This window comes from Dromaius novaehollandiae, chromosome 12 (assembly GCF_036370855.1).
Source record: "Dromaius novaehollandiae isolate bDroNov1 chromosome 12, bDroNov1.hap1, whole genome shotgun sequence".
Taxonomy (NCBI): Eukaryota; Metazoa; Chordata; class Aves; order Casuariiformes; family Dromaiidae; genus Dromaius; species Dromaius novaehollandiae.
Genome location: NC_088109.1, coordinates 23500018 through 23520474, shown reverse-complemented (window position 1 = coordinate 23520474; position 20457 = coordinate 23500018). Strand labels below are relative to the sequence as shown.

Below are 20457 nucleotides of genomic sequence, written 5' to 3'. Positions count from 1 at the left end.
GTACTGAAGGAGCAGCTTGTACCATTAGGAAAGGACCTTCCTGAGCTAGCATCTTACTTCAGCATCTGTGGTCAAAACAGTACTCTCTAGTGCATCCTAATCTGTGTGGTATGAAGGAGAGCGAAGCTGTGGTGTAATTAGTAAAATCTTAATGAAGTCTTTCTAAAAACAGAGAATGGGTAAAGCCTATTAACATCAACCAAAGTAACTAAATAATTTCATAGCCCATCCATCCCCAGATACAGTCACATTCCTTCTTCCTGCATCTTGCAAATAGCCAAAAAACTTAGTTGTCTTGGAAATGACAGGGATATTGACTATCCACCTTTCTGGGGCTCTTCACCACCCTTTTGCCTTCCAAATTACTGCACGTTCAGAGGCATTAGGTATTCTCCTTAGCTTTGTTTTACCAAAGTGTATTTGTTGTTCACCGGCGTCAGAAAATGAGCTGAGCCACACAGCACATTCCCATAAAACAGAAATAAAGGTTTTTCTTTAGATATCACTTTTCACTCTCCTGAGAAGGTCATTGCATGACCAGTCATTGTCTCTTACCATGTGTTTGGAAATCATTTATAGAAATACAGCTTTCAGGGTCACTGTTTCCCAAAGTCATGAGAACCTCCATGTTGTTCAAGAGAGGCTTAGTTATTATTATTCTCTGACTCATCGGTGGGTCTCCAAATGCAGCTGTATGTTCAGAGACATCTTAACATTTCCAGACTGAACTAGTTCTTCTCTGCAGTTTGCTGTTAGAAATAGCAAAGATGTCACTTGTCTTAAAATATATGGTCTGCTGTTCCATTCCTAAAGGTGCTGTTATGCTAACGATAAATCTGCAAGAGACTGCAGGCGGAGTGTGGGATGTGAGGTATTCAATATTCATCATGCTGTGACCCAAAGGAGTATCAGGACACTTTACATCAGGAAATTTCTCTCTCTAATTTAGCACTTTCAAAATGATGGGCCAGAGTATAGCCTGGGAGGTTGCCGTTGCATCTTCGATTCTCATTTTCAAGATGAAGGTTTGGATTTCAAGCTAGTTTGGATTTTAATATTTATATTTTCTGTAGCTAATTTTAAGCACCTGATAGTTTTTAATGATGCTTTCTTTTTTCCTCATCTTTAACTCTGAAAAAAACATTCGCTGCTGTGATAGGTTGACACCATCAGTAGAGCAAAGGACAGTTGCAAAGGTAATCCCAATCCTGAAGACTGCATACATGTATTTGAAGGACAGAAGTAAGTTACTGGGAGTCCGATAACAGAAAGGTCATGACAGCCTTTGGGAATGAGAAGGACATAGAGAAAATCAGGATAAGCAGTCCAAGAGGAAGACAGAAACTGCAAAAATAATTACAAAACAGTTCTCCCCCTCTTTCCAAATGGTAGAGTTTTGAATAAGTGGAAGGTTGAAGCAGGGAAGCTCGGTGGCTGGGTTCAGTAGTTGGCTACATCGGTTAGTTGCAGTGAAATCGATCCCAAAATGAGACTGTACATTTACTGCTGTTTAGGGACTCTTGTTTATTCCCCCATTGGGGGGGAATATTCAGCCATTGGAAAAATCAGGCAGTGCTTTGTTTCTCTACTCTGCTAAGATCTGCAACCTGTATTTCTGTAACATCTAACATTCCTAACGTGCATAATAGGAGAAGGTGGGAAAATGGCTTTTGCAACTTACTATGATCAAATTCCCATTATTATTTGTATTACAGCATTGGATAGAAGTTATAACTGGATCTGAGACCTCTTTTTTCCCCCATGTTCATAAGAAGACAGCATTCTGAAGAGTTTGCAAGCAAATCAGGCAAGACAAAGAAATAAGGAGGAGAATTATCCTTACTGACAAATGAGGGAACTGAGGGACAAGAGAGATGAATGACTTGCCTACAGTTACACAGGCAGTCTGTAGCAGAACAAGGTGTGGCATCCGTTTCAAAGTCGCAGTCTAATGTGTCATGCATAAGACAGCTCTTCTCTCATTTTGATGTTGTTGGCAACTAGCCTTGCACAATAGTTCTAGAGTACAGAGGAAGAGCTAGAAGTGGCTGTAAGAGGAAGACTAGGGACACAGTTTTGTTTTGAAAAAATAATTCTTTTCTTTCTTGAATTCTCTGGCCACTTTTCTGTTTGAATCAGCTTCTCAAAATTCTGTCTGAATCTCTAATCCAGAAACTGAGAGTTCTTTCTTAACATATTAATATCAAGCAGCGTTTAAATTTCAACAACAGTGTAAAGAGACGGCTGTCATGTGTCCTTATAGCAAATACACAGAATTTAAAATAATGATCTCTGAGTTTATCTTCATCACTCTTCTTGCCTCTGGTGCTCTGTTTAGATCAGATTATCTCATTTAAATAGCAATGGGTTATGAAAAAAAGTCTAATCTGTTCCCTCACTGTGTCGCTGTGCATGCATACATTATTTTACTTTACTTTATCCCTTAAGGCAGTTGAGAAAAAAACCCAACAACCCAAAGTCACATAAATATGTGAGTCACATAAAAAAGCTCTATTGGAAAATAAGAATTGGAGGGAATATTACTCTTTCCATGTTCTTTCTACGGATTCTAGGAATATAGAGAATATTTTTATTTTTGAGTAATTGAATGGCCATTTTCTCAGCAATAATATCTAGCTCTGCTCTACAGCACATTTAATCCTTAGATTTAAAATTCATGTATAGATCACTATCATTTTCATTCTATAGGTCTCATACAACAGAGGCAGAAACAAGCAAGAAAGGCCTGACTAATGTCATCTAACAAATTGAATTGTCTTCCAGGTCCCAGACCAGGGCTCACAAGAGTGCTCTGCACAACATCGTGCCTAGTTTCTAATTTTCTCACTCAGTTCCATTATGTCTAGATTGATGTGAAACATTCATATAGTATATCAAAGAAGTTTTGCCCATAACTTAAGTTTTACTGTTACCATCAAGCATATTTTAGAATGTCATGTGGTGAAAATCAGCATAACTCCACTGAAATCAATAGAGATAAGTTAATTTATACCTGAGTATAAATTATCACAGTGAACTAAGTAGGAGCTTTTGCTATTACTTTTAATGACTGCAGGATCAGGACAAATGTGCTCTTTTGATTTACTCTTGGTGCTTGAGAATATGGAACGTTTAAATTTTTATCTATTGTTAAGTCTCCACAAAACGGAACATGTGAAAGTGAGCTGCTAATATCTTTTAACTCTGTTGGCCCAGGATACTGGTCTCATTAAAAGATGATCCTGTAACAAGAAAGATGAAAATGACAAGAAGTTTGAAAAATGAAAGCTTTCTGATAGTAAATGAAAGAAAAGGCTATATTCGGAATCATGAAACATAGGTGTAAAATTATCTTGTCCATCACCAAACAGTACTGCTTTTCCAACAGTTCTTATTTCAGGACTGCTATCTATTTGAGAACTGCTAAAAGCAGTCAAGGAGTTATAGGGGTATACTATACTCTTAAAAATTGGGACAATTACTTAGACTAACAAAGAAGACAATGATTCATGAGAAGTACTGTGAAAGTACGCAAGCATTTCCCTCTTAATCTGACCAAGGACCAAAGCTGAGCATTTGGTATTGAACTTCCAGCACATTTTAGTGGGAGAGGAGGAATGTCTGCCATGTATCCGGTATTTACATACCACTTTATATCCGGTATTTGCATGAGGGGGGAGGCTGGTGACAGCAGCGTGGCTTTGCCAGGCCGGCTGACAGTTAGAGGAAAGACTGATTGGAATTATGTTAAATTCAGCATACTTGGGCCTAACTGAGTGACTGTTTACTTGAAATATCTACAAGTCTTAATATGAAATCCTTAACACGTTGGCCGTTTGTTACTGAAAGAGGCACTTAGTATTGATTTAATGGAAAGTCAAATCTTGAGATTTACATTTTTAGCTGGAATCTATTAGACAAAATATTATCTGGTTTAATTTAAATTGTATTTTAAAATACTGTTGTAGTCTGCACTCTGCTTCTATAGTTCCTTCATTTCAAACAGCTGCTGACTCATGCACTACATAATTAATTTAAGTATCATTTGAAGTTACTTTAATCCATTTTCTTTGTAAGTACATGAAAAACATGCCAGCTATTTAGAGTTCAATACATTAATTATAGACAAAAGTCAGTTGTCATGGTTTCCGTCATAGACAGTGTGAAGGGTCAGTTCATCCCAAATCCATTATAACCTCAAAGAGTTCAGTTACTATTTTGTGTCTGGTCTCAGATGAGTCTGTAATGAGTCACATGAATTAATCCCATTTATATGATTTTGTGAAGTAGGATTGTCAAATTACATGTTTTGAATTAGAAGAAAGTTTCAAAAAATGAACTCCGAATACCAAACTCTAACTGTGAACAATGCCCAGCCAGACAGAAATGCACATTTTACCTTGCAGTGTGCTAGCAACCTGTTGATGGTTTAATTAAGCACCAGGGATATTCAAGAAAGAGATAGGGGATAAAGCAGTCCTGCATCCGGCAACCATATTTCCTCCTCTGAATAAAATCTGAGGACAGAAAGGATACCCAGGACTTCGATCAGTGACAGCTTAGGTTGTGTAAGGGTCTATCACCATGCCAACTGGATACAAAGAAGGAGGAAACATTTATATTTGCTTTGGTCATTAAGCAAGATTTCCTTTCATTATTGGCACCTGTGTTTTGATAACCCTTATCTTTCTTACCTATTTTGAACGTCATAAATGAATGCTTTTATTTGTCCTTAAGTGAAATGGGATTTAAAGATATTTTACTAATATAGATGCATTTTAAGGCTGTGATAATCCTTAAAGTGTGGAAACAAAACGATCCTTGCAGCCATCCTCCCATACGCTGCACTATGGGGTTCTTTTTTTACCTAGCTTCACTAGATTGCTTGAGAGTTAGTGATGCCATGGCTAAGAAATGTCTTTCACGTGCATGTTGTTAACTGAGTAAGTTTCCTGCCCTAGAGCAGCTTCATGGGAGAAGTGCCTAAATCCTATAGGTTCTGGTCAGAAGTCATGGAGATACCAGGTCTGATCTTCAAAAATCCATTGTGGATTCTGCAATAACTTTACTGGGACCTGAACTTTATCTGTACAGTCCAGACAAAAAAGTCTAAGGGATTCTGCAAGTTCATAGGTATAGACCTTAAAGGTCAGAAATGACACTGCAGGTTATTTCGTGTTGACTGCATGACCGGACAATCCTCCGGAACTTAAAGGGTGCTTACAAATTTCCATTTTGGGGAGGGTTTGAATGCTACAGTTTAGAATATCTCTTAAAAGCTATTTCCTGGAGCACAGCTTTCTTGTGATCTTGAAACATGTTTTCTGGTTCAAAGGCAGCAGCTTCTGTTGCTGAAAATTAAGGGGTGTCCTAATGAAAAGCTCTTTAGTCACTTGCTCATGCGAATAAGTGCCGTTAGTTTTGGTAATTGCATCTCCTTTCTAAAAGAATTATGATACTGATATAGATTTATCAATCACAAACACTAATAGTGGAACATTTTACCTGTGCTGCAGCTCATGAATGGCAGCAGAATTATTAGTTTCCATAGCAACACCATCTCCACTTTCCAAGGTCAAAAATTCCTCCCATCCAATCAGTGGAAAGTAAAGTGTGTCTTCCTGCGACTACCTTGATATTCTGTAAAAACAGTAAGAGATATTGGGTAATTAAAGCAATAGATTCAAAACATTTTCCCCAGTTTTCCCTGTGTAAAGTCATGTTCTACTGCATCATTGATGAGTTAGACACTAAAGATGCAATAAATGGTCTAGACAGGGTCGTTTCAACATGAGGATAATTACAGAATGACAGAAAGCAGGAAATGTCAAGGCAAGGAATATGCAATATTTGAGACCCATTCATCCTCCGTGTGTGGCATAGAGATTGCTGCCCGGTAGTGAGTTTCTCCAAGTAAGAAAACAAAATCTGTGAACTATTCACGGAACATTGCTGGATTAGGAGAAAGGGTGTGGGCAAAAACGTACTACTCTAGCCTTCTAGATGTTAGTCACACTTTAGGATGTTTCTTTTCTTACACAGATTTGGCTTCTGATCCCAGAAGGGATACTTTGGCGAATGTAAGTTAAGTAACAGAAGCTGTTACTGATGCAGAATGAGATCCCTCACAATTGTGGAGAAGGCAATATAATGTCATACATGCACTATGTAAAAAACAAAAACAAAAATCTATTTTCTGTTAAGGTTTGTTCATAAGAAATGAAACCTGCACCTGTAAGGGTTTGCATAACAATTTGCTCTAATTTCCTTTGACATTTCAGCCAACATATGATGAATTAAATCAGGAAAAAAATATCTGTTTGGCCTTTACTCCCAAAGGGCAAACTAGTAATTTACTGTTGGGAATGAGTTCATAAAACAGCTGAAACCAGAAATCACTTAATAAAATGGGTTTACAGAATCATAAAATCATTCTAAACCTTCTAAGTGCTGAAAATTTTCCACTGAGAAATTATGCTTATGATCCACATTTATGGATCCATATTCTCTTCTCACTTGCATCATTTTTCATACCAGTGTGAAAAGATATCATACAGCCCTTAAACTTATTACTGGTATGAATGAGAGAAGCTTTTTACACAGTGAAGAAATTCAGTTGTTTTGGAAATTATTCTGCTTCTGTTAGGGAGCCAACTCTGTACATAGGTTTTTATAAACTTGGCCTAAAATTTGTACGTGGTCTCGGGGGAGATACATATCAAGCTGGTACACCTTTGCCAGTTGCCATTTCAGTTGGGGCATGATCAAATGTTGAGAAGCTTCTGAATTTTCCAGAAAAGGAAGAAGAAAGTGGATTTCCTTTTAATCTTTTGTAAGGGCCTACTTCACACACATCTGGGGTCTGCAGAAGCGCTTCAGTGTCATCTAGAAGTATAAATGGCTTGAGTTCTTTAGAACATACTTGGATAATTCTGTTGAAATAGAACCACAGAAAATGGAGCTGGATGGTACCTTTATACATTAAACAATCCTGCCCTCAGACAAGCTTAACTGCACCTGAAATACGATCAACAGATATTTGTCTATCCTGATGACTTATGGTGATAAAGTTGCCTTAAACTTCACCAGGAAACTTTAACAGTTCTGTCAGTTTAAAAAATTATTCCCAACACTGAATGTAAATGCCTTTATTTGCCTAGTCTCAGTGGACATTTCTTTCTATAACTTTCGCATATTTTAAGAATATTATCATATCTTGTATTAGAGTAATCCTGTTTTATTTCGCTTAAGTCAATTCTCAACGTCTTATTCTTGTCTGTTCTGGATTCTTTCAAAATACCTGGCATTCATGAAGCACACTGCCCAAATCTGAACATAATATTCCAGCCAAGGCCTTCCTAGTGTGGAGTAGCCATTTCCTATTTACGCATTCGTAAATGAGGATTGTTTCTTCTGTAGTTGCATTCAGTTCAGGATCCACTGTAATGCCTTCATTAGACTGCCTGCTTATACTGAAGGTGTGCACTGATTATTTCTACTTGAGTGAAACTTTGTACTGGTCCTTATTGAATTGCATCATATTTATTTCATACTATTTTTCCTGTTTGTCAAAATTTGAATTAAAGCTCATATATGTCTCTGATACTTAGGACAAAAAAACTTAGATTTTTTTCCTTGTCCTTCCTAAACAAGATATGCCCTTCCAGATCAATAGTGCAGTCATGTCAATTCTATTACTTGTTTCTGTTTGCCAGTTAAGTTAGAATTTTAATTATTTACTAAGATCTCATGTTAAATCTGCCTATGTCTTATATTTATTTGTAGATGGATAAGATTTTCATCATCCGGACCACTTTTGCTGTCTTGTTCCTTCTATGACTTTGACTGTCCTTACCCCTGCCTTCCCTTGTCTCCCAGTTCTCAACTTTTTTCTAAATCCGGTGTACGTTTTACCTTATGTCAAAGCCTTGATGATTGTAGTTTGAAGCCCTTTATACCGAGTGACACAACTGTGACTATTACTTTTCCCTTTGTTAAATGGACCTTACTTCTGCTCAATACCTGTTCTTGTAACACTGGACAACCTTAGAAAACTCAAAACTTCTCTTTGTGTTGATTCCCAAAGGTGAGTAACCAATTTGTTTCTGCCTAGATACATGACACTGCCCTTAGTGTCCTTGCTCGCAGAAAAAAAGTAAGGCCATATACCATAAACAACTGCTACTCTGTTTATTTCTTGCTGTAATGGCCAGGAATACCACGGGGTGAAGATGCGCAAAGCATCTTACTTTATTAGAGGGAGAGTGATTCCCATTTGCTGACAAAACCAATTCTTGGGTAAGAATACTTTCTGTTGTTATTGGTAGAAAACAACCAGTATTTGCTCTGTGGCTCATCTTCTGTTACTGTTGCTGTTGCATTCCACACGCACTGCAGCAGGACTGCATCACTGTTGGAGACCTCCACATTTGTAGGAAAGTCTGGACTGCAGCCAGACTGGTCAAGTTCTCACATTCCTATGGGCTTCTCCATATGCTTCTTTGGAGTTTCTATTTGCATGCACTTCCTCTGCTGGACATTTATCTTTGGTGGTTTTTCTTGATGTGGGCATGTAGGCCACATTTCCTAAAATGAGACTGGATTTGCAGAAGTAAAAGAACAGATAAAGAAACAGCTAGCAGCAAAGATATTATTGGTGAGAAAGCATTTCCCATACATTAGGATGCTGCCTTTTCTGGTCCCGCTTTCCTCACCGTTCTCAAAAATTTCCTATTGCTGGTCGCTTTGCATTTAGCATGTGAGTTATTGCATGCAGGTCAACCAGAACCCTTTTTAAAGGTGCAACAGGTGTCAAAGGCAGTAATTATGGCTCAAAAGAAAGGTTACTTGTTACCAGGTTCATGTGCTTTCTGGGGGAACATTCTGAGCAACAAAAAATCACCAGTGAACCCAGTTAGCCAAATCCATCCTCTTCTAAGGTACTTGCCCTTTCTTACAAGGACAGATCCTTCTGAAAAACTCCATGTTTGCTGTTCTCTCTTTGAGTCTTCTGAAACCAAGAAGCAAGTACATGCTGCTGCGAGTATCAAGAATATATTTTCAAAAATCTTATTCATTTAAGTTATTCATTAATCTTCAGAACTGTAATTCTCCTGCTTTTAAGGTTGCAAATTATGGAATATTATTGTAACTATAAACATATATATGTATATATACACGCACACATATATATATTTCCTTTAAATAACCCAACTGTTAGTTACTTACTTTACTCTGACAAACTCAAGGACCTAACTGGCAACCAGGCACTTAATAATTTTTACAACATCTTTCCAACGGCAGTTTCCATGGGATTATTTACTGTCAAACTAAATCAAGAATAAATGAAAAAACTGAAATATTTATGGCATAAGAAAAATCTGGTTCAGACTAGAAACCCCAGACTGGCATTAAATCAACAAATGTAACAAGATAAATTGTGCCATCATACTCTTTGTTTTCTGGATGTAACACTATCACTTATTGTAATTGTTATGCCACAGTTTGAACAGTCAGTCTAGATAGATGGAAATCAAAGTATGTTAAATATGATCATGGGGAAAACATTACATTTTCCCCTAAAAATACTGATTGCGTGTCCATTTGTCAGCAGTATGTAATTTATACAAATATATTTGTTACAGAAGTAGTCAGGATCATTTTTTGTTTTTTTCCCATTAGAGACAACAAATCAGGAGAAAAGGACTCAATCCTCAGATATTTTTTAGCTGTCACTTTTTCTTCTTATCTGTGGTGGAGGAAGATAGATATGTTCCTGGAACATCCAAATATGATGTCTGCGACATATAGGTGCATATTTCAGATTAATAGATGGAAATACTGTGGTGGAAAACAAGTGGTTGAAATGAATACAGAGGAAGTACATCAGGTCAGTCATGTCTCTGAACGCAGTGCAGAGCTAAGTTACTGTCTGACTGGTTCATACTGCATTTGTTTCCCATTGAAAATACTCTAGCTAGTACTATTGGAGATAATGGACACAAAAGCATTGTGTTCATCAAATCTTTATTTCTGGGTATCTGAAATATGGAAAATTCCAATCTAAATGTGGGATGTGGGTAGATGCATTGACTTCATGATACTGCACCTAGCGCATAGAGGGGAAAGTCTTTTACTTTGTGTGTCCAGAGCTGGCAATTGTATTGCTGTTTTCTTGGCAGAACAGAATTTATAAGGAGGTAAGGCATACCTTCATTTATTCGTTAAAATGGTCTGACATATCTTTAATCCATTAATGTAAATGCCAATATTTAGTCCATTATTTCATGCGGTTTAAAGTAATGACTAGGTTTTAGGTTTTGAGATACATGCTTTGTTCTCCTGCTTATTTTTTTTAAGTAACCGATTTACAAGATCAAGTCTGTGACAAAGGAAGGAATACACTTCTGGTGCTGTGTGAGTTTTCATGAAAATATGCAACATTTTATGTTTCTGCCACAATTGTCTGTTAGTTTTGTAAAAGCAAAGAAGAGTCAGTTCAGGTGGCAAACTGACATCTTTCTGAGGTAAATGTTGTCAAGCAAAGAAAATGATGAGATTTTGCTCTTAGCTAAATTCAAGCAAATTGACATTTTTACCCATGGCAAAATGTTGCTGTGTTTGCAGAAATAGTAACTTTTTGACTTGGTGAAAGAAACAGTGTTTAACAACAGGGATTTGGGCCAAATTCCACAGTGATGCTAGCAAAGGAATTTCACTGCAGTATTGGTATATTGGTGTAACTAACTACAGAGAGAGATCTCTTGAATGCATATAGGAGGAAAGGAATAAAAATGTAGAGATAAGAGGCTATAATCCAGGGAGTGCATGCATAGCCTTTTTATTTTGCAGCCTCAGCTTTCACTCCCTCCAACTTCCACACATCTATATTATCTTTTGAATTTGGCCTTAGATACTTTTGTATTCTTCATCTGCCAGGAAATAAGCTGAGTCTGTCCCAGCAAGGCTTGCATTCTTGGCACACCATTGTTCCTGATCTCTATATTGTCTCCTGAGCACCTGATTTGAAAGCATCTAATGTGAATTTTCTCATGAATGCCAATGATATACTGCTACATTTTTCTTTTCAAACTTTTTATCCCTGAGGCACTTTCTGCACTCAAACTGTTTTCCAGATATCTATAACAGACTGAATAGCAAATACTTGTAATAACAGAGCAGAAGCAGAAGAGAGCAGTTCTACAGGCCCCAGCAAGATTTACCTATGTTGTTCTGGCACTTACTGCTTATTTAAAATTATTGACTGATATTTTGAAGGAAAAGAGGTGGACCATCTTATTTAACTAAGATCTCTCTATACTGATCACTCCTGTTTTCCCTTTGTCACAAAAGGAGTTGTATTGACATTTGTTTTTTATTCATGACTACTATTGCTCTTGCTAGGGAAACTGAAAATATTGTATCTTATTTACAATTCAAACTCAGTACATAAAGCCTTCGGGAGGTTTTAAATCTTGGATCTTCAAAATATTTTCCTAACTCGTAACAGCTCACTGGGTTTCACATGACTTTGGAATTTGTATACTGTGCAATGATATATGTGCTTTGTTCCTTAAATATCTCTAATTAGGCACCTTACTAGCCTGTGAGCAGTAATTGGCCAGATCCTACTTTTGTATCTATGATGAGGCCTCACTTGACTCAGTTCCCTGAATGGATTCATCGGTATTGGCATAAGCACATCCAAAGGTCAGAACTGGCTTACTAAACAAATGGCCCTCCGTGATGACTATGGATAAGGCCATAGCCTCAGAGTTAGCAAGCTGACAAACAAATGGGATGCACCGTCCATTCTTCAGTTGAACCTATGCGTCTTGTGATGATGAAGTAACCTTCTGACAGTTCAACCATTTCTTAAACATATGAATTTCCATATTTTAAAAATATCCCATATTTTTAATTTTTTTTTGATTTTTCATATGGTTTTATTTTCATAGACAGCAACAATTAAAATAACTTTATACTGTTGTTGAATATTGCTGTTTTGAAATGTAGTGTCCAAATGAGGATATCAATGGAAGTATAAACTATTTGGATCTGCTTTGAAGCTGAAATAATTTTCTCCCAATAATGCACTGCAGAATGTATCTGTGTCCTTTATATGCAGTTAGTGTCACATTAGTATTACTGTGGTAATGCTCTGGGAAGATATTAGTGAGTGATACATTTTCACTAGAACATTATGGATAAATGCCCTAGTTTAATGCAACAACACAAACACTTGTGCGAGCATTTGCAGCTGTAAGTAATTGTATCTTAGTAGCAAAGAATCAATGCAAATATTTGCAGTATTTAACCAAAACATGCAGACTGAAAGATACGAATTCTAGTATGTTACATTGTTGACAAGTCCCTGTAAAATGTCTTTTAGCAGTAAACTGCTTAAGTAGTAAGTTGTAATGAATGTAATTGTTGTAGCACAGTCACAACCCTTGTGCTTAAGCAAGTCTTAGGAAAACACAGAAAGATGCAGTTACAACGACTGTGTTCTTCGAAGCTGGTTTACTAGTACTTTGGGGTTTTTTTTTTTCAGTTTATACACAGAATATAGTGTCAGTCACTATTCTGAAAGGGTTGTCTCTTGGGCAAAATAAAAATTTGCTCCACATACTCAGATTGCTGGCAGTGTTTCCTTGTAACTTAGGAGATGTAGGCATATTAGCTTTTTATATAGGTATGTATGTATATGTATATATGCATGTGTGTATAGTAGAAACAGAGGTATGGTTCATTTCAATCATCTCAACTGTAGTCAGTTTTTTGAAATATAAAGTTATGGTGCTATTTCTACTCCTTGCGGAGATATGTATGATAGATAAAGATGGAAATATCTCCCCTGTGGTGCAGTGGGATAAAATTGACCCAGAAACTGGTTTAGTTTTCAGAGTAGTGAAGGCTTTTCTGCTCATTGTTGGCCTCTGGTTGGCCTATTGGTCTTTCAGGGCTGGGATAGGTTGCATAATGACAGCTTGTGTTAGAAATGTTAGGGTACCTTGCCCAGCCAGTATAGTTAGGGAACTTCAGGGAATGTCTTCACAACTGCAGCCTTTCAACAACAGTGCTGGGCTTTGTGTTCAATGACTTCAGCCATGGACTGGCTTCAATCCAGACTTATCTACGAATACCTTTCAGAGAATGGTAAATGACGTTCAACAGAAACTGCTTATTCCATCATCAGATGTTCAGTCACTGAATTAATTATTAAAAAAAGTTAATAATTTCCTTCTTCTTTAGGAGGTCTTCATGATTTCTGTGGCCACTTACTACGTCTGGCTTTGTACATAGACATGTTTTGATTTGGGTCAGTTGAAGACAATGCGTGGTTACAAAGTCAACCCATCAATTTGTATCCTCCTATAGCATGTACCATACAGGGGACTGGAATTTCATTCGTACATAGGACTGTCCAAATTGAGGCTAATAAAAGTATTTGGCACCTAATTAATTGAGGAATGTATTGTCTTTTAAAATAGTCAATGAATTATTGTTTTTTTAAGTCACCTTATTTTACGCTATTCAATGTAAAAAGTAATCATATCAGTTTAAGAAGTTTAGAAATATGTCATGAACATTAGTATGCATTACTGATATTCCTGGAGGCAGCAGCAAGGATCAGCATCCATTTATGGTGAATAAGCTCCTCATCTTTAAGATCCTGAAATGTGATACCAAGAAACACAAAGTCTTCTACCCTGCTACAGTTGTACTTCAGTTTCAGCTGTATAACCATGTGTCTCAGTGTTCTCTTCTCCTAGCAAAAATTATCACTTCTGATTTTAGGAAAATGTTGTTTTCTGCGTTAAATTCATAACTGGGATAAACATAGGTGCCTTTGACAGTGGAATGTTAGCCTGCAACTCTTCTTGTAAACTAAATGAGGTGAAAGCGGAGTGATGCAAGGTAGTAATTATTTATCTTACGTTGTTTGATAGGAAGAAAAACGTCAGTCATAAAAGCTTCCTGGGCCAAAATGGATGACCATAAAGGAAGATTTGCAACAGTGATAGCAGCATTTAGTGATGACTACCATGTTTCCAGCAACTGAGGGAAGGAAGAACTAATTCAAGTCTGTAAGTTTCTGTAGGCAATATGTACAGTGGTTAACCGAAAGATTGTGTGCTGTTGACCTGCCATCTCTTTGCATTTGCAGATACACAGGTCCTAGAGGCATGCTGGAAGAACCAACCTCATAGACAATTTTCCGTTTTGCTTCCCTTTATGTTTGCAGGGTAAGTCTTCCAATGTATAATATGCAGTATGTATGAAGTTAGAAAAAGCAAAATTTATTACATACATTATTACATTATGAAAACATTTTGGAATCCTTGGTCCAGCTGTAAGACCTACCCACAACATAACCCAATACTGAATAAAGTTCCAAGTGTTCTCCAGCTTTCCGCAGAAGGAGAATCCGGAAGCTTGGACAGACTTATTACAATGCCATGCTCCAGTCATTCCCCATCTGGATGACTGGGTGACCTTCACCCTGGTGGCAGAGCAAAAAAAAGTCTAATGCCAGCTTAGTTCCGACGCAGTGCTTAGGTCATCTAACTCATTTTTTCCAGCTATCAGGACAGACCTGACAGACATACTCCTCTCTTAGTTTCACTCTTTCCATGACTCTGTACCACCAGTAAGAGCGTCACCTGCCACCAGAATGTCTATAGAGGAGAACTAGAAATGATCCTCTTTGTTATTATTAAGCATTTAAATAATGTAATATATGCCAGAGTGGCAGTCTTTATCAAAACTGTCTAAAATCCAAATTCTCATGTAGAATCTATGAATCAGAATACTTAATTAAAGACCTGACAGAAAAATCCTAACATCTGCTACAATACGATGGCACCTTCACCTGTACACTGGACCCAACTTCATGCAAAGACTTGGGTTATGACTTCAAAATTCATGAATCTTCCAGGGTAGTCTTTCCAGTGTCAGCTCCCATTCTCCTGTAACTGACAGGTTCACAAGGGCCAAATGTAAGAGTTCAAATTCTTCAGCTAAAATAAGAGTTCAAATTCTTCAGCTAAAATAGGACTGCTGTTAATTAATTTTTATATATGTGGGAATGAAAATTCATACATCTGTATAAAATCTTTCCTGTAAGATTTGATGAGGTGGAAACTTGAGCCTAATCTTCAGAGATTTCTGTGAACTGAACAAGAAAAATATTTTTCCTGTAAATCAAAAGTTTAGCGGTTTTCACCATATAATTTCCAACAATTAGAAGATTCTGTACTAATCACTCAGTGCAGTCTATAGTAACTACTGAACAAACATTGAGATATGTAGAACAGATCTAATAAAACGGCTCAAAAGGTAGTCTCTTTGGTTGAAGTGTAAGTATGAATCAATTTTCAATTCAGTACATTAAGAAATACATTTTCTGAAAAGATTTGAAAGCGTTAAACTTACCAAAACTGAAAGGGTAACTTATAAACTAATTACTATATTCTTTTAAAATGCTGACAGATTCATTTCTTACCCAAGACTAAGATAGAAGAGCATACATTATTCTTCACATGTAATGGGTTTAATATCTACTCAATAACTATGAGTAAAAACTTAAGAACTCTAGAAAATAGCCTTCCAAGTATTATCAGTGTAATAATGATAAAAAACTTGATTCTGTTCCAGTTGAAGTTAGTAACAAAATTCCCATTTACTTCAATAATGTAGAATCAAAATTAGAATGGCATCAAAAGATACTGTGCGAGTTTCTTCAAGGATAGGGCTGTTAATAAAGGAATTGCTGATAAACGTTTACAACGGTGTCTTGAAGACTTCACCTCTTTCAAGATCTCATGCAGAGGTTATTTCAATAAGAGTCATATATCAAAAGAACACTTTAATTTGTGCCACCAGAAAGTCTGCTATTCAGTGTTTTCTTTTTAATCTTTTGCTTGCTTCGTATTAAATATCGCAGATCTTTTATTAAAATTCATATTAAAGCTATTGTAATATCCTTATGGTGCTCTCCTTTCAAACAAGTAATATCCTTTAGTAACAAAGCTCTTAATCCTGCATTCCTTGCATACATGTACCTCTGACTGGCTGCCATGGAAGGGATGAGAGGGCATGATGTGACGGATGCAGTTTCAGGTCACCTCATCTGGATATAATACTCCAGTCAAGGTCAAACTGCCGTGTTGTGCAGAAGCATAATAACAATCCTCTGTCTGTCCTCCTCAGCAAGAGACACTTAACAGCTGCCTTTACCTCCTATCCATTCATTGAGATAATGGCTGAGGGGATTTCCCTTCAATAGCTCACAAATCCCTTTTGATGAGTATGCAGCAGGAATTTACCATTTATTGAGAGAGTCCCTCTTTTTATTGTTCTTGGCTTCTTCATGTATTATATATATTTACTGGCATAGAATTTCATTTGTGCTTTATTGCTCTAACATCTAAAATGATCGTTCTCTTTCTCATTTCATTGTTGCTCATTGTTTGTTATTCCTCCGGATTATAGCTAGCCAACTTGAAATGCTGGGCTCCGCAAACACTGTGCAGACACCAAACACCAGTCAGTGCAACGCCTGTCTAGCAGCTTCTCCTACGTAAAAAATACAATGTTAAGACCCGTTTATTAAGTAACTACTGTTCCTATTCTGTGTTCTGGAGGAGAAAGGGGAGGAATAATATGCTTTGTCTGCAAAGTGTGTCAGGCACAAGGTATGAAAGAAAGCAGGACATAAATTGTGCTATGAGTGGTATTGAGTGGGTTATGACACTTGGAAATATGATACTTGGAATTATGTGGTGGGTAAGATGTCCTCTGTCTGGTCCCCTGACTCCCTTAAAACACTGCCTGAGTTCTTTCCCTCTTCAGCAAATAATCCTGGGACTCTCTATAAGAAAAAAAGGTAGGAGGTTTTCCAGATTGAACAGAAAGGTTCCGCAGAGCAAAGTTGTAGGAAAAAAGAAAGAGAGCCTAGACTTTGCAGAAACATGTGTTCAAGCAGTTTTTTCTGTTTTGTTGAAAATGCACTAATCAATTTACTTGTAATCTTCTCTTCACTTGGGCAAGTGATATAGTCTCCCTCTCCCAGGAAGGATAAGGCTAAAGAAATTCCAGTATCATGATGAGAGGGATTTCATGAGAGAGCTTGCAATCAGCTTTCCTGAAGCACTGTATCGGGCCAAGATGCCCACATTTACACCCTTCTGATTGCAAAAGACATTTAAACTCATCTGAAACAGAATGAGTTTCCTCAACCAGGAACAGTGGCAACAAAACATTTAACATGTTCTTCTGGAATCTAGCAACAGTTTTGGCCCTTTGGACTACCTCTTTACGTATAGATAGAGATACATGCATGTATGGCTGAAAAAAGACCTACCCTGGAAAAAAAGAAATTCAGCTTGATCTACTGATATTTAACATCCTAGTTGCTGTAAAGAATGATGAGTGTCTTGTGTCCAGTAGGATTTTACATCGAGATATAACATGCTGGTTATCCTGTAAAGATCAAACCCCAAACCAAAAAGGACCTCATTCCTCCGCTTGGATTGTGGTTTAACCTTGGAAGTGTGTCATCTACTCACGAGCTACTACAGCCATGTGGAATGAGAAAAGTATACATGAGCCAAAGAAGTAATTCAGACTGGTTTTTGTGGATCCCAGGCTCAGGGCAAGCACCCGTGGGCATTCCCCAGCAGCTAATACAGTGTGATTGTAGGCTGCTGTCTTTCCTTCGAAGAGGGTGTAGGGTGGAGGAAGGAAGAGGAGAGGCAAGCAAAACGTCTAAGAGAAAAAGAGCTTTAGGCACATTCGGCATGTTTTCTGGTGGCTGTCCCAAATGAGTTTTACTTTATGACAGTCAAATTTGTAAATGAGATTCTCCTTTTAAACTTTCTTCCAAAAGTGAGTATGCAGTTCTGCAAAACATAAGTGAGTTCAGTCCTTTTTGAAGTATTAGAGAAGTGCTCTTTTGAACTAAGGTCTTAGAGAAATGTCTTCCAAAGGGGAATAGTGTGTCTGCTTGCCACTCCTGCATCAGGAATTCATGCATCAGAGTTAATATTTGTAAATAAAACAAAAAGTGAAAGCAAAGCTAATTTTAGAAAAGAACCTGGGAATATGCCAAATTATTAACAACTGGTATTCAGCCTGGCAGAAAATACTAGCAGCACTATGAATGTAAATTATTAGCCTTGGATTTCCCCAGAGCTGTCAGGGAATATTTAGATTTTGTAATAGCCGTACATTGCTTCGTAGCAATAAATAAGGAGGCCTGGTCTGTTTCTGTGCTGATGCAGGAGGACACAAATAGCAGTAGGTTAGGTGAATTTGAACCGGCCAGCAATGAGACTAGGTTGAATACTAAATAATAGAAATACAACCAGGCAGGACTATAATGCCAGGGTGACTTTAAGATTAGCTGAACCATACCTGTCCATTATTTTTGCCTAAGATGAATTCTGTAATAATTTTATTTGCATGCATATGTGCATGCATGTGTGTCAGGAGGGAGACTTAATTTCAGGGCTTGTTGTTTAACAAGCAAATGATTCAGCATGAAATGGTGATCTTTACCAATCCATTCCTTCTTGGTGATACTATTTCTGCTTATTACTATTACGTAAAATCTCCTTGATAACCAAGTACAGAAGAAAAGAATCAGCAGGTTTCTATATGAGATTGAACTTAATTCCGTGTGATCTGTATATCTTGAGTTATAGAGCAGTGAATATACAAGTAGAATAATCAATCCAGCAATCAGAGAGAGTGATTATATTAGTGTCTAGACACTGATCAAGCTGATCTGGAGACAGGAATATCTGTATAAATTACCTATTCTGCTCCAACGACTGATCTGGATTGTGGTGGAATCCAGAAAAAAAAAAAATCCTTGAGATGAAAGCCAAGGAGAAAAGTGATGGAGTTCCTAATGGCCTCACCAAATCAAGTACTTTTTCTATAGAAGGTTTTCTGTTGCTATAATGAGGGAGAGGTGTAGAAGACTCTAGAGTTGACAGAATGATTACGAACTGAATAACCAGAGGAAAAACAGCACATTACACTGGACAGAGTTATAGGATTCTGCTGCTTGTTCCTGTAATGCTTGCAGACTGCTTAGAGCCCAGTTCTTCTGGTGTAAGGTGAGACAGTTTGTACGACAGTTAGGAGTTGCTGCTGTGAATGGAAGAAAATGAAATAGACTGCTGCTCTGACAATTCTGTGTCAAAGGGAAATGGATTATGGTTGTCCAGTGGCATGGAAAACATGTCAAAGCAAGAAGCTGTCAGGGAAGCTGTATTTGATATGCTCCTGAACGTGTATGTTCAGACTATGACTTGTCCTTGTCTCTATGTTGAGTCCTAAAAAATTTTCCATGATGGCTCTTCTCATGCAGACCATGTGTGGTCTTTGCAAAGGCTGATCAGGAAAGCAGTGTCTGTCAGGGAACAATCTCTGAGTATTTTCTCTTTCCGTGGGAAGGCAGAGATGAAAGGAGCCCACAGCCCTGTTCTCATTTGCAGTACCCACGCATGGCACTGACTGGGCTTTCAAGTGATAGCATGGTCCAAGCAGAATTACCAGACAGAGCTGCTTGAAGACTCATTTGTCTTTGCACCTCTGAGACAAGGAGCAGTGTGTAAAGGACAATGCCTACCTGAGGACTGTAGCACACACACCAGCCCAAGCTGTATAGGAGGAAGAGTGAAGGTTTTGAAATTGGCTAATGCTTCCCTGCCCAACTGAGTCTGAATTGAGTGAACAGAAGGTCTGCTATTCTCAAATAAGGCTCTGAAGATAAATCATTTATTAGTATTTAATAAAAAATAAATAGCCATGTCTTTCTTAAGCAGCTTGCCATGCACAGACATTTAATACTGTTTTGGTTTTTAGAAGACTATCATGTTTCAAAGCAGAGTAAAGCTTATAGAGGTGCAGAACTTCCTTTTCTATTTAAATTGGTAATTTGTAAAGAAAATACATGATTATGAGCATGTTATTGAATATATACAGAAAAGCACATGTTGACGTGATCTAAATAAAAGCACAAGGTTAGAGGCTTCTCTTACTGCAGAGGAATATTTGGCAGGTTTAAAATAAGATGAATCGCTTTTCCTTTTTTCTACAGTTATCTATGTCTTTCTCTTTCCCTAGAATTCTGTAGATGCATCTAAGTTCCTTCAAAGTCACTTCAAAGTCAGTTCACGCCACATAGACCAATTGTATCATGATGCTTAGAAATTATGATGTAATTCTAGGCCTAAGATTAGTTGATTTTTGTTTGTTTCTTAATGAATTTCTTTTGCAATCCATCCTGTTTTCTAGGACTCATGTATGAGCTATTTGATCATTCAGAAGGCAGACCTTATCAAGTGTCACCAAGTGGGTAAAAGAAAGAGATAAACATTAATACATTTTATTACATTAATTACCACTGGACTCCCATTTTGCACATAGCAGATTATTTGT

The 20457-nt window shown here is 37.4% G+C and overlaps 1 protein-coding gene across 1 annotated transcript in view; it reads right to left on the bottom strand.

The window, feature by feature from the left end:
* The window catches only part of CNTN6 (contactin 6), a 164021-nt gene that overhangs the window by 123263 nt on the left and 20301 nt on the right, over nt 1-20457 (bottom strand). Inside the window, exon 2 of the mRNA XM_026111054.2 lies at nt 5506-5640. Within this exon, the coding sequence (XP_025966839.2) occupies nt 5506-5560 (55 nt within the window). The 5' untranslated portion in view covers nt 5561-5640. The remainder of the gene's footprint in view (nt 1-5505; nt 5641-20457) is intronic.